General features: G+C 38.8%; 1 protein-coding gene across 1 annotated transcript in view; it reads left to right on the top strand.

Annotated features, from left to right (window-relative positions):
- The window catches only part of NR1H4 (nuclear receptor subfamily 1 group H member 4), a 105359-nt gene that overhangs the window by 55352 nt on the left and 35763 nt on the right, over positions 1-14244 (top strand). Inside the window, exons 4-7 of the mRNA XM_075856702.1 lie at positions 1341-1481; positions 3549-3682; positions 11065-11166; positions 13734-13827. Of these exons, the coding sequence (XP_075712817.1) occupies positions 1341-1481; positions 3549-3682; positions 11065-11166; positions 13734-13827 (471 nt within the window). The remainder of the gene's footprint in view (positions 1-1340; positions 1482-3548; positions 3683-11064; positions 11167-13733; positions 13828-14244) is intronic.

Here is a 14244-nt window from a genome sequence, read left to right as displayed (position 1 = left end):
TTTCGAAAATTATTTCAAGAACAACACAGAATAAGGGTCCTTCTAAACCGGCCAGTTTTGGCTGCAACAACGACCGCTGATAAATGAGCCAGCTCGTTGATCGGCGCTCGTTTGCTCCTTTCACAAAGACCTATGTATGAAGACGAGTGCTCGTCACTACGATCGCTCATCCCCATACTTTTCTGTCATGTCGGTAGCATATCTCCCTGTTTACACAGGGAGATGTGCTGCCATTAACGATAATATTTAATACTGAAGAAACTATACAATCAGCTGATGAACGAGCGTTCTGCCCTGTTGCCGCATAATTGGCCCGTGTAAAAGGGCCCTGAATCTTATACTGTTTCACAGCTGTTTATTATGCACATGATCTATTGCACTCCAACATTTTTAAACAAATAAAATATTCAAGGTGGAAAATTGTTAATGCTGATCTGATACCCATCATATGGAAATATGCAGATTATACTGCTACTCGGACAATATCATGCACAAAATAGAATTGGTGTTCAAGATAAAAGTACGATGGGATCCTATAAATTGTAATTTGGGATGTAAATTGGGACTGAGATGGCCATATGAAAATCACATGCTCTCCCTTAAAGGGGTATTTCAGCCTTCAGCATTTTCCACCTAGGCACTGGATAGCTAATAAATGCTAGATCGTGGGAGTCCAATCGCTGATCGAAACAGCTGAGCGCTGTGTTCGACTATTTCCGTCAGACTTTAAATGGAGCGGCACCACGTATGCCTGGCCTCCGCTCTATTAAAACTTCTCCTTAGTCACCGTCTTGCAGTTGGGAAGAGCAGGAGATCGAGGTCCCCCGTTCTGGCCATCGGTTGGGGACATAGCAATTGGACCCCTGCCAATCTAGCATCTTTCACCTATTCACTGGATAGGTGAAAAATGCTGGCGGCTGGAATACCCCTTTATGGGTCTGATGGTGGTCAAATAATTTTAATACTAAACTGGAAAGATGAAAGTCTGCTCGCGCTGCAATCTCGGAAGCATCAGATAAATAATCTAATATGTGCAGGAAGGACCCTTGGAATATCCATGGGCAGGTGGAGGAATAAGAAACAAAGTTTTTGTGGAAAACAGGGTGCCTTGGGACAAAGATGATTTTTTATTTTTTGCGATCCTGATAGGGTGGTGGGCTTAGGGGGTGGTTACAATTATATTATGTACTGTGTATTATTCTGAATGAGTTATATTAATTGGATTGTTATTAAGGTTTAGAAAATAAATGAAGATGGAGTAAAAAAAAAGAACTTGATGGTTAAAGTTATGGGTTGCACAAACCTGCATTAAGTGCACCCACTCTGCTTTGAATCTGCAGGATTTTTCAGAAGAAGTATTACTAAAAATGCTGTATACAAATGTAAGAATGGAGGCAACTGTGAAATGGATATGTATATGAGGAGGAAATGCCAGGAATGTCGCCTGCGGAAATGTAAAGAGAAGGGCATGCTGGCTGAATGTAAGTAAATTAGTAATATGTCTTCTAATTATTAGGTTTATAAATTATTGTCATTTTTAATTATTGTAATTTATGTATCTGGATTACATGTTTACATATTTAAAGACTAACCTCTTAATTCTCGCGAGAGATCGCACAGCCTTGTCCTTGTCTGCTGAGAGCGCACAGCTCCGAGCTTCTGTGTGCGCGTGCACACTCTCTCCAGCTCTTGCTGTGGCACTGTCCATAGCTGATTGGACAGTGTCACCTGCCATAGTAACACCCCCCTTGAAATGACACGCCCCATTGACAGTTCAGGGGGTTATTTAAGGAGAGTATGACATTTTTTTAAAGTGCCCCAGAGTTTGTGCAGCCCTGCCCATTACATGCTGCACTCACCTGTATGGGCAGGTCAAAGGTTCTCTTTAAGGTAAATAAATACAAATGGAGAATTTACATCACACATTTTCTATTAAAGGTGTTGTCTGCTTTGGACAACCCCTTTCTTGTTAGGAGGCTCTCCCAAATATAAGCTGATCACAGGGTGTTCCGGTGCTGTGACCCCAGTGACCTGGTGTAATCTGTGGAACAATTCTTCAGCAAATGTTCAATTCTCTTGAAGTGCCATGGCAGCTGAAATTAAAGATATGCTTGGTCCTTCAGAGCGTGAGACACTCTTTGTAGCCACTCTCCACTCTGAACTCTGATTAATACATGAGGGTCTTGAGCAATGGAACAACCTTTGTTAACCAGGAATTCCCTAACAGTGCATATGAAATTGGGTTTTGTAAACTAGATAACCCATTACTTATCATATTCAAAGAGAGATAGGAAGGGGCTGGCACTGTCAATTCAGATACGGTGCTGCACCGGCATGGAGTTTCTAACGGCAATATATTTATGTATGGGGTCGGATGATACACTTGCCCATGGGGTGCTCATCTAATAGCAAAGTACGATATCTTGAAATTCCAAAAAGTTAAAAAAATCGAGTCACTCACCGACTGTAGCAATAAACTTATTTTATTTGAGATCTTGGTCTGTTAGGTGAGGAGCAAGCCCTCATCTAACAGACCAAGATCTAGAATAAAAGAAGTTTATTTAGTCGGTGAGTGCCTCAATTTTTTTCTACTTTTTGAATTTCCATTTTTTTATTATGTTTCTATTAAGTATTTTAGAAAAAATGTAGAAACTTCTAAAAGATGGGAAGTAAAAGGTGGGAAAGGGTTAAGGTGGGGAAGGTGGAGTCCCCGGCTTTTAAACAATGCTGTAAAAAAAGGTTACAATTCTATTATAATAAAGCTATTACAGTTAACACATTCATTTAGCCAAGACCAAAGGCTGCTAAATTTTCTCGAAATTTTGCATTTAATCGGGTATTTCTTAAAAGTAATATAGATCATATGGTCTTGTTCTTCATGCATTCATTTTTATCTAGTAGGAAATTATCCAGTAAAATAGGGTATTATGGGTGACACTACCTATATTGGTCTCACCTTTACCTCTCTTAATCATGAGTTTTGGAAGACCTGAAGCAGAGGGTTTTTTTTTCATTGCAGTAATGATAATCTGGCCCAGACCCCTTCCCCATTCAGCTAAACAATTCACCTTTTATTGTATGTCTTTGATGTTCTGGTGCTCCTCTAATGCCAGTAATATCCACATAACTATGCAAATTTGTAAATAACCATGTAGATCTCTGATCAGAGACTTTGTTTTCATTTTAAACAGTGAAAACAACCTCTGTATATCCAAAGAGTCATGGAAAACAAAATTATAAATATAAAAAATAACTATAATAAAATATAAATAACGGCACTTGGTGTCTCCACTTATTACTGCAGTTTTAAAGGTACACTCTAGGGAAGACTTACACTGTTATGTTTAATGCAAGGCCTATGGGGGTGGGGAATTAAACAGGTATTCCCTATTTTGTGTTCTTTGAATCCTTGTGTCAAGCACAACCCCTCGGGTCCTGCACTAGACTTGAGTTTTGCCCAGAGAATTCCTTTTTATCAATATGACTTAAATAAATCAGAAATACACAGCACCTTATTTGTAGCTGAACATTTTTCTATTCAACATCAGGTTTACTCACAGAGATACAGTGCAAGTCAAAACGGCTACGAAAAAATGTTAAGCTCCCGTCTGAAAAATCATTTGGTGAAGATAATGACGGCATTGAGATAAAACAAGTGACATCTACCACAAAGACAAATCGGGTATGTGCACTGCTTTTTAACAGCCATATATATGTTAATATATTGCACTGTTGTTGCTTCCTGCGGCTCTGGTTGGAAAGACTAGAATTTTGTTTAGTACTAACACAAACACAAAATAATTACCATGAGCAGTAGAGATGAGCAAATTTCCTAAAATTAATTTCAGTTGAATCAGCCGTCTGATTTGGTCCCAATAAATTTGCCACAAATCAAAAGTCATCCCCCCTCCCAATTGCCCAAAAATTAATGTTTCATTCTCAGATATCTTCTAGGACTCCAACTTCTTTCGAGCCTTTAATGCCAAGCCAGTATTAGTAATGACAGCAACATATATGTATAGCGAGAGGGATAACTGCAGTGATTTTGGGAAGGCTGTCTGCAACGCATTATAGGAAAGCCCACCTGAGGTCATGTAATACTTTGTCTAATCTGTAAAATGGTGGCTAACGGCTGATTTGTTTGCCGCAAACCCCAAAAGTTTAGTAATTCACTGAATCCGAAATGTTTGGGAAACATGGACCGAAATTTATTTGTGCAGAATTTATTCGCTCATCTCTAATGGGCAGTCTGTGCATCTGCTGAACAGACAGATATCCTCTGACTTTGCTATAAAGACTGTGTTCATACAAATTATACAAAACCCGGCTTAGGGTGCTTTCACATCAGCATTAGGTTACGTTGATGGGTTCTGTTGGACCTTTCCGTTGGAGGATCCTATCAACGGAAAGGCAAACGGAAACCATAGCTTCCGTTTGCATTAACATCAATTTTAATGGTAATGCTACCATTGCAAATGGTTTCCGTTTATCTCTGTTCCGTAAGGTTTCATTTTTTTTTAAACAATAGCGCAGTCGACTGTGAAAAGAGGTGGAAAGTGTAATTGAACACTAACGTATGCACCATAGTTGTACCAAATGCACGTTTAAATGGAATGTGTCAACAGAAAATTACCTATTGTTTAAATCAAGTTTTTATATTAAACTTATTTTTTTAAGAACTTTGGGTGATGTTCATTAAATTTTCATGTCATTATCTATATTACAAATTATCCTGAAATCTTGGCGTTTCCACTCTGGCAATGGACCTCAATACTTCCTGTTCTGTAAGAGATCGCTTTTCAGCAGTTATCCCATTATCATCACAGGCAGCATTATAGAGAAAGGTAACATCTCTATTATAAAACTGGAGGCAAATAACACAGGATCCACCGTTGAAAATAGGTGACAGACACAGCTCTCCTCCTCCCTGCATAGTGACCTACCTCTGCACAGATCACAGAGAATGTGTAAAGGATCTGCCAGACACAGCTTCTGTGTCGACGCCCGTGGTTAGTCAGTCTGCTCCTAAGTCTGATCGAGTGACCCCTCCTTCTACCAATCAGGCTGAGAGGCTGAGGAGTGGGAGAGCCTATCACAGCCTGGCCAGACGGAGCTAGCTCCCGCCCTCTGTCTATTTATACCTTCACTTCCTGCTCCTCCTTTGCCTGTGATTCTCCTGTTTCCTGGCTCTGCTACTGCTGCTTGAACTATTTGACCCTGCTCCATACTGACCCTGGCTTACTGACTACTCTCCTACTCTGCGTTTGGTACCTCGTACACTCCTGGTTTGACTCTTCTCGTTCACTACTCTCCTGTTCTGCGTTTGGTAGCTCGTACACTCCTGGTTTGACTCGGCTCGTTCACTACTCTTGTTGCTCACGGTGTTGCCGTGGGCAACTGCCCCATTTCTCTTAGCTTCTGTGTACCCTTGTCTGTTTGTCTGTCGTGCACTTATTGAGCGTAGGGACCGTCGCCCAGTTGTACGCCGTCGCCTAGGACAGGCTGATGCAAGTAGGCAGGGACTGAGTGGCGGGTAGATTAGGGCTCACCTGTCTGTCTCCCTTCCCCGTCATTACAGAATGCCTAGAAGACAATGGGCCTCATTTATCAAAACTGTCTAAAAGTAAAACTGGTCTTGTTGCCCATAGGAACCAATCACAGCACAACTTACATTTTTCCAGAGCAGCTTAAGGAATGAAAGCACAGCTCTGATTGGTTGCTATGGGCAGTTAGACAGTTTTTATAAATCTTATAAATAAGTACAAGACAGTGTGACTGTGTGATCTCTCGCAACAGATCAGTCTTGTCCTTGTCCGCTGAGAGCTGGAGTGTGAGCGTGCTCGTGCACACGCTCTCCTCTCTCCAGCTCTTGCTGTGATACTGTCCGTAGCTGATTGGACAGTGTCACAGCCATGTTACCTGCCCCCTTGCCATTACACGCTCTATTGACAGTTCAGGGGGTTATTTAAATATTGGGTGCCAAATATAACGGCACCGATATCTAAATAACGGAGGAGGGTAGATTTTTTTTTTAAAGTGCCTCAGGGTTTTTGCAGCGCTGCCCATTACATGCTGCACTCAGCTGCACATGTATGGGGAGGTGAAAGGTTCTCTTTAAGAGTAGAGCTCTCAGACCAGTATATTCTATATGGTTGTATACTTTGTGACATATAACCTTTATATATGATTGATGCCATTTCACAAAGTCAGTATAAATACAGGTTTTCCAGCTACTCTGCATATTTGTTCTACTTAATAAGAGAGAGGTTCTGTAAAATGTTGTTCATGGCCCTAAAGTCAATAATAAATACCATGTGGCTTGGTTAAAAGATTTTTTAAAAAGCCATTTAAAACAGTCCTTAAATATGTTGTTATGTAGGTTTATGTAACATGCTATGCGATAAGAAGACAAATATGGCATTTATGAATCTACATTCACAGAGCACACATCCATTAAAGACTGTGACCATGGGACTATTCTTTATCATATTCTTCTTCCATTTATTATATTCTGTAAAAAGGGGGTTTCAGGTTTTATATAAATGAGCTTAATCATTCTTTATTGAAAAGTTATACAACTTTCTTATAGGCTATGTTCAGACCTTACATTGCGGTGCAGCTGCAAAGGAAAATTAGCATTACACTGCGTTCCTTGAAATCAATGGTCAACTATGTAATGACTGTTATAAGGAACATCTATAAGATTGTTATGACGAACATCTGAGCAGACACTATTAAGGGTGTATCTGTCTAAGAGACTGTTACGGAAATCTTTGGCTGACACTTTTATGGGTGTATCTGTGTCTGACACTGTTATGGGGGTATCTGTGTCTGACATTGTTGTAAAATACAACTGTAATGCAGCAAGTGCATCCTGTGGACCGTGGGCCCTATCACTGATTTCAGACTACAAAAAGTAGCTTGCATACCATAAAAGTCTGACCACACCTGCTGAGGGGTCATGCGCAATGAATGACAAACAGGTCCCTTTTTCTCCACAACAGCTGAATGGTTAAGAGTTAGGGCACGTTCAGACGTGGCGGAATTTTTCTGCTGCAAATGTTGCTGCAAATTTGCAGCAAATATGCAATGAATTTGCAGGAACATTTGTATATTTGACAGGTAATTCAGACGTTGCGGATATCACAGCGGACTTGCAGCAGATTTCAGCCTTTGCATTGCAAAGGCTGAAATCTGCAGTGAAAATACGCTGCTTCTCCGCAACATAATGTGGATGCTGCGCAGTGAAAATTCTGCACCGCAGCCTAAATTCCGCACTGTTATTTTCCGCAACGTCTGACCTAAGTTACCTAAAAAGGTATAGAAACCAATGAAAAAAATGGCTGCTGAAGGTTTCTACTGGATGTCTGCAGCGGAATTCAATAGCAATTCCGCTACGTCTGAATGTGCCCTTAGGGGCTCATCATAAAGTGCCTTCTTCATGGGAGTTAAGAATATCATTAGTGGACCAATTACACTGATGGATCGCGATCAACTAGTAATTTTCAAGTATGGGAAACAATAGCACAATTATTAGCACTATAATTTTCCTTCTAACAAGACAGTGAGTGAGCCCCTAAGCTTACAGGGCCCCTGTGTTCTGCATAACTTGTGTAATGGGCTCTCAGATGAATTTCCTTTGGTGAGCCCAGGGTTCCACTATCCAACACTGAGTTTATACGTAATTCATCAACTAAACATGCATAGATAGATAATACAATTGCATTATATAAATACATGATATTCTCTTTACAATATGATTTAGACCTTTAATGCTTGAGCAAATATGAGGGTCAAACTTTCCATGTTCTCATCAGAACTAATATTTGTCATTTGTCTACTTTGCTTCCGATTTCAAAGCTAATATTATGTTATCATCCGTGACTTACAGTACACTGTTTGGTCTTCTAATTCAGTGTATGTCAATACATTGTGTCAACCCACAATATTCCAAAGGTAACACACAATAATCCATTCATAACAACATAATGTTCGAATATATAAAAAAAAATCTTTAGGGTGTCTTCATATCAGCGTCATTCTTCCGTTCATGGGTTAGACCTTTCTGTCAGAGGAACCCATGAACGGAAAGCCCAACTACTCTATTATTTCTGCAAAAAAATCCAGAAACATTACGGAACGGAAACAAACGCAAACCATTTGCAACAGAAGCATCACCATTTAAATCAATGGTAATGCAAACGGAAGCTATGGTTTCCATTTGGCTTTCCGTTCATGGGTTCCTCCGACGGAAAGGTCTAACTGAACCCATGAACGGAAGGGTGACGCTGATCTGAACAGGCCCTTATTGAAATACCAAATTGCAGTCGCCTCAAAATTATTGTCAATACATTATAATTTAGACTTATTGAATGTTGCCAATGAGTAAAGTTAATCCTTTGTGCTACAACAATTCTTTAAAATGAATCAATTCTTAGATGTGCCATAGATTACAGTTAAGTGGAACTCTAGGGCTATGTTCACGTGTGGCCGATTTGATGCATAAATATCTGTTCCATACATCTGAATGGGGTTGTTTCTGCAGCATGTGCATTGATTTCTGCAAGTCTGATTCGAATGAATGATACATTCGCAGGAAATTTTAACAACAAATCTACCACATTTGAACATAACCTGAAAGGGGTTTTCCATGTCCTGACAACTGATGACCTATCCACCGGATAAGTCATCAGTATATGATCGGAGCAGTCGGCTCTGATCAAAGAATAGCGTCTGAGCTGCAGCTCTACTCCTATTCAAGGTCATCAGTTGTCAGAACATGGAAAACCTTTTTAATGTGTCACATACAGGCGCTGTATACTTTTATCTTAATTGACTTCTTATATTTGTCATAGATTAATGTCATGTTGTCCTCCAAATGCTGCAAATAAAGGTATAGTAAACATTAAAGAGGTCCTTCCATCAGATAATGTGATATTAAGTTGTCACTCTAAAACATAGTGCTTTGATGTTAGCAATGTAAAGCAAAAGAAAAACGTTCTTAGTTTAAATTCCCAGAGTTACCCCTTTCCGTCACTCTTAAAATTACCTTTCAGTATTGGGACTTTTATGTCTGTCATATGGTGTTCTAGTCCAGAGAAGTATACATCCAAATGTCGGGTCATCGCTATCACCGGACATCTGGACTTTTGGGTGCCTGCCGGTATCAAGTGCATTTGCGTTCCCAGGACGCAGATACAGTTCAATACTATGGCAGGGCAGGAAGCTGTCAGCTACCTGCTTTGACATTCACTCTTAGAGGCCACATGCCACTTTAGGCCTGCAGCCTATAAGACGTCGGAACGGTACTTCTGGGCAGGCCGTTGCGATGAATCACGTGAACCTGAGCTTGGATCTCCTCCCAGCGTCTCATAGGCTGCAAGCCTAAGACTGGATTCACACATTGCGTTTTTGTTATATTTTTATAATGTTTTTTTTTTTCGTGGTAGATAAATTCCTATGTCTCTCAATAGGAGTTCATTAACCAATATAAAAAAACACATGCCAAAAACAGGCTGGATAAAGTAGAGCAAGAAAGTGAATGACTCCAATCAGAGAAGACATTACCTATGAATCACTGTATATATAACTATGCGTATTCACTTATATAAGGTCTATAGCGTGAAAATATCCTGCAGAGCGCTAGTGTAGAATTGGTATCCGACCACTATATGGCCACTGGTTAGTGATATTATTGGTTGCTTTGGTCTTTGTGGTAATTACATGTAATGGTGTTGAGGTGTTTGTTTGGGTAAGTGCATGACTGTATTATTTAGAAATATGCTATTATATATGTGTTTATGACAGGGAAAATTGTTTGGGGACAAGTATGAGGAATCTATGGGTACAGGTTGGGGAGTAAGGAGCAGGCTCACGGGCTCACGCGACACTTCAGAGTCTCGAGCGGAATCCCGTTCGTATAACCCCTTAGATGCTTAGACGCCCCCTGTGGCGTTGCATCAGACCCCCCCCCCACACGACGTGATTGTGGGGGTCGGGGGTTGGCATGGCAGCCTGGGGGCCTGATGAAGGCCCCCAGGTCTGCCATCTTTGTACTCCTATGAAGCCTCCGACAGGGCTTTATAGAAAACTGTTTTCATTTTAACAATATACTGCAATAATTTAGTATTGCAGTATATCATGCTGGTTCAAGTCCCTAGGGGGACAAGCAAAAAAAAGTTAAGTACAGTTAAATAAAGTTTATATATATATATATATATATATATATATATATATATATAATGTGTATATAAAAACATTAAAAGTTAAAAAAAACCTTATCCTATTTTCCACCAAGCACAATGGAAAAAAAAAATTAACATAACTGGTATCGCTGTTCAAGTTCAAACTATTACAATATAACATTAATTAAGCCACTCGGTGAGCGCCATAAAAAAAAACAAAAAACAGCCAGAATCACAGTTTTTTTCGGTCTCTTCATCTCCCACAAAAAATTTAAGAATTGATCAAAAAGTCTCATGCACCCCAAAATGGTACCAATGAAACTACAGCGCGCCCCACAAAAACAAGCTCTCATTCTGCTCAATCAACAGAAAAAAAGTTATGGCTCTCTGAATATGGCAACAAAACATAAATTGTATTTTTAACAATCAGTTTTTTCCTTGTAAAAGTAGTAAAATATAAAAGAAACTATATAAATTTGGTATCACCGTAATTCTATTCACCCGCAGAATAAAGTTAACTTTAGGCTTTTACCACACGGTGAATGCCTTAAAAAATCGAGGAATCGCTGTTTCTTTTCCTATTCCACCCCACAAATATTTTTTCTCCAGTATCCCACTAGATTATATGGTACAATAAATGGCGCGGTGAAAAATCCACAACTTGTCGAGCAAAAAACAAGCCCTCATAATAGCTATATCGACGAGGAGGAAAAAACTAAAATCGGAAAAATGGCTGCGGTGGGAAGGGGTTAATACTAGAAGAATAAACAATAAATAGGCAGTTGTTAAATGTTGTGCTTATATTTCAGTATTTCTTTATTGTGGTTCGGAATGTTTGAGAATTTCTAAGTTTTAATACTGCCTTATCATGTTGGAACAGGTCAAAGCAGAACTTACGCAGGATGAGATGCAACAGCTCCAGTATGTGATGGATGCATATAGCAAGCATCGACTGCCTCAGGACCTGGCTTCGAAAGTGGTAGTGAGTATAGTCATGTGATATCGTTTAGTCATACGTGATTGAAACAGAGTAATTTGCATAATCTTAATATTGGTCTCTCTAAAAAGAATGCAGTATATAACGTTCATATACTTTTATACATAAAGATAATAAATATGTTTGGACTGTACCTGATATATAATTATATTCAATATGGGCAAGAAAATAAGCAGCGGTTATTCCTTTCTTCCTTTCTCATCTTTACTAAAAGTGCGATGATAATTTCTTGTATTTGTCGCATAGATGTTAAAACTTTTGCTATTAGACAGATATTTGCAAAAACTGTAAATACCCCCCATATTATTGAAATTGACATTATTTAGATCCATTAATCATTATATTATATGTACCCTAATTGAGAATGTATCTAATCACAAAATTGACAATATTCCCCAAAAGAAACAAATACGCTAGAAAGTTTCTTAGATACCCACAGTCCTTATAGTATAAAGTTGACAATAGGCAGCCTAATGAGAAGTCCTGACAAATGGGTTAAAACATTTATAATGTTCAATCTTAGGATGCCCTCTCAGAAATACATACCGATTTTTGAACATGCTGTGCCCTTTCACCTAGTATCTCCAGAGATCCAACGCAAAATCGGTTATGTGCTATTTGTAGTCATGCTGTCCCCTGAGGTGATGGAAAGGTCCTTGGGGCCCTCATACTTCAGGATCTAGGTGTGCCTACAACTGCTACCACCCCTATAGCTATGTCGGTGTCATTATTCATAGTAAACGGAAGGATCACTTTTTACCACTTATGTGCAACTGTAAAGTTCTTTGAGATCTTAGTGGTGGGATATATTGACAGATGTTGGGGAGACGTCTGCTCTTGTATGACCAGGTTGACAGCTTTCACAAACGTGCACATTATCCCTTCAACACCTGTCTTTTCTCCATTCCCATATCATAAAAAGAAATAGACCTGAGTAGGAATAAAACAATATGTAACGTGTTATTTCCTTTGTCATTCATCTCTGTAAGCGTCATCATAGAAATGAATAACCTCATTCTATTGAAACAAGGAAACAGAAGGAAGGTAGACATAAAAAACAATTATGTGTACAACTTGGTAGGTCAGAATACATGTCAACAATTGTTTTGTAATGGGAATGTTTGCTTATGGAATTATATTATTGGCCCGCACAGAAAAAAACGACACGTCAAAGGTTAGGTTTACATTTTCCATAAATTGCACAAAAGAGATCTATGTGTAACACAATGCAAGTAGAGAGAAAAAAGTCGCACTCACCCGGTCTGACGTAGAAAATTCTTTAATGCTTGTAAATAGGTGTGGGGGAAGACGAAAACAGCCGTTTTCACGTACAACGCTTTCTCAAGCCCCAAGATCTATGTGTAAATATGCAATACAGCAAACAGCTATCACTTTTATTACATTAAATAAATTTCAATAAAATCCTGACTCTATAGTCACACATACTAATATTGTATATTAAAAGATTTATTTATAAATCATATAAAGAAGTTGTTTTTTTTGCATGGAAGGTATCATCAAAAATCTTTTAGAGATTAAAACATCCTATAAAGAATTTGAATGATATCATAAACAGATAATCCCGTGCTTAGATTCTGGTGATAATCACTATTTACTTCCTTGAGGTTTAAGCGCTTTTCCATGGTGACTTTAATAATCTTGGCCTGAGTATAAAGCCTTATCTTATGGCTATATATGCTGATTCACTGCATTTTATTCAATGCTATTTTAGTTTTATTTCTTTTCATGTCAACCATTGTTAAGGCTACTACAACTTTGCTGTTATCCAGTGTCTTTTCGGTTGCTCTGATCATGGGTTGAATAGGATGACAGTTGCTTTACCAAGTCACATAGAACATTGATTATGTTGAAACCACAAGGTTATCAAGAATTCTTAACATTAGTAATTATAATGTTAGTGCTGACCAACCATGAAGAGCTTACAGGCCCAATGTTTGTCTTACAACTTTCCAGAACAGCTCGGTTACTCCATAGTTGCACGCACCTTTTTCAAGTACTAGAAGTTGGGAAAGAAGAAACAAGTGACATTGCAAATATTTTACACACACACACACACACACACACACACACATACATATATATATATATATATATATATATATATATATAAAATACGTGTGTATGTGTGTGTGTGTGTGTGTGTGTGTGTGTGTGTGTGACACACCTCCTTTAAATTCCACAAGTTGATGTGCTTTTTAGGGTGTGTTGCAGCATTTCATGGAGGTCACAAAGATAATGATCAAAGATAAGTCCATAAACTAGATTCATATCAGACACGCTGTACTTAGGTTAGGGACATTATAAATGTGTAATTTAGGCATGAATGACAGTCTGTGATAAGATCTGTAATCATAGTGCGATCTACAGATATATTATCCTCCAAGCAATCCCATTTCAAGGTTTCCAAAGCTAAAGAAGCAAAAATTATTTAAACAAAAATATGATATATTGACAGATAATGCTACCTTTTTTTATTTCTTTGTTCAAAATAATGTGTAAGCTCCTAAAGTAAACATTTCCTTTCCTTTTAGGACAACCTCAGCACTGATGACAACTTTGTGTTCCTGACAACAATGGCTACAAGTCATGTCCAGATCTTAGTAGAGTTTACGAAAAAGATACCAGGTATTTAATTTAAGTTTAGACTAAAAGAGTCCCTATCACTACCTGGGAAACCTCATAAAGTAATGTGAGACTAAAATATAATATGTTTCTCAAATATGTTTAATTAGGAAAATAAAAAAATGTCCATTCTAATTTAGTGATAAAAGCTCTGCCCCTTTAAGAAAGGCAGATGATTTCCGCTGACGTTGACAGCAGTGAGCAGCATGATTTCCTTCTTCTGAGCTGGGAGAAGTCCACTGTGTGGGGGGAGACTGTGAGTGTACAGCAAGAAAACATAAGAGACATTTCTGCTGCTATCTTACTTCATGCTGGATGGTCTATTACCATCAATGTAAGATCGATTCCTGTGTATTATGGAGCAGGAGGAGGCTGAACAAGTGGCAGAGGTAAATCCTGTCAGAGCTTTCACCTCAGTGT

Source organism: Rhinoderma darwinii, chromosome 3, assembly GCF_050947455.1.
Source record: "Rhinoderma darwinii isolate aRhiDar2 chromosome 3, aRhiDar2.hap1, whole genome shotgun sequence".
Taxonomy (NCBI): Eukaryota; Metazoa; Chordata; class Amphibia; order Anura; family Rhinodermatidae; genus Rhinoderma; species Rhinoderma darwinii.
Note: the sequence above shows the minus strand (reverse complement) of the source record. Positions and strands in the feature narration are given on the sequence as shown.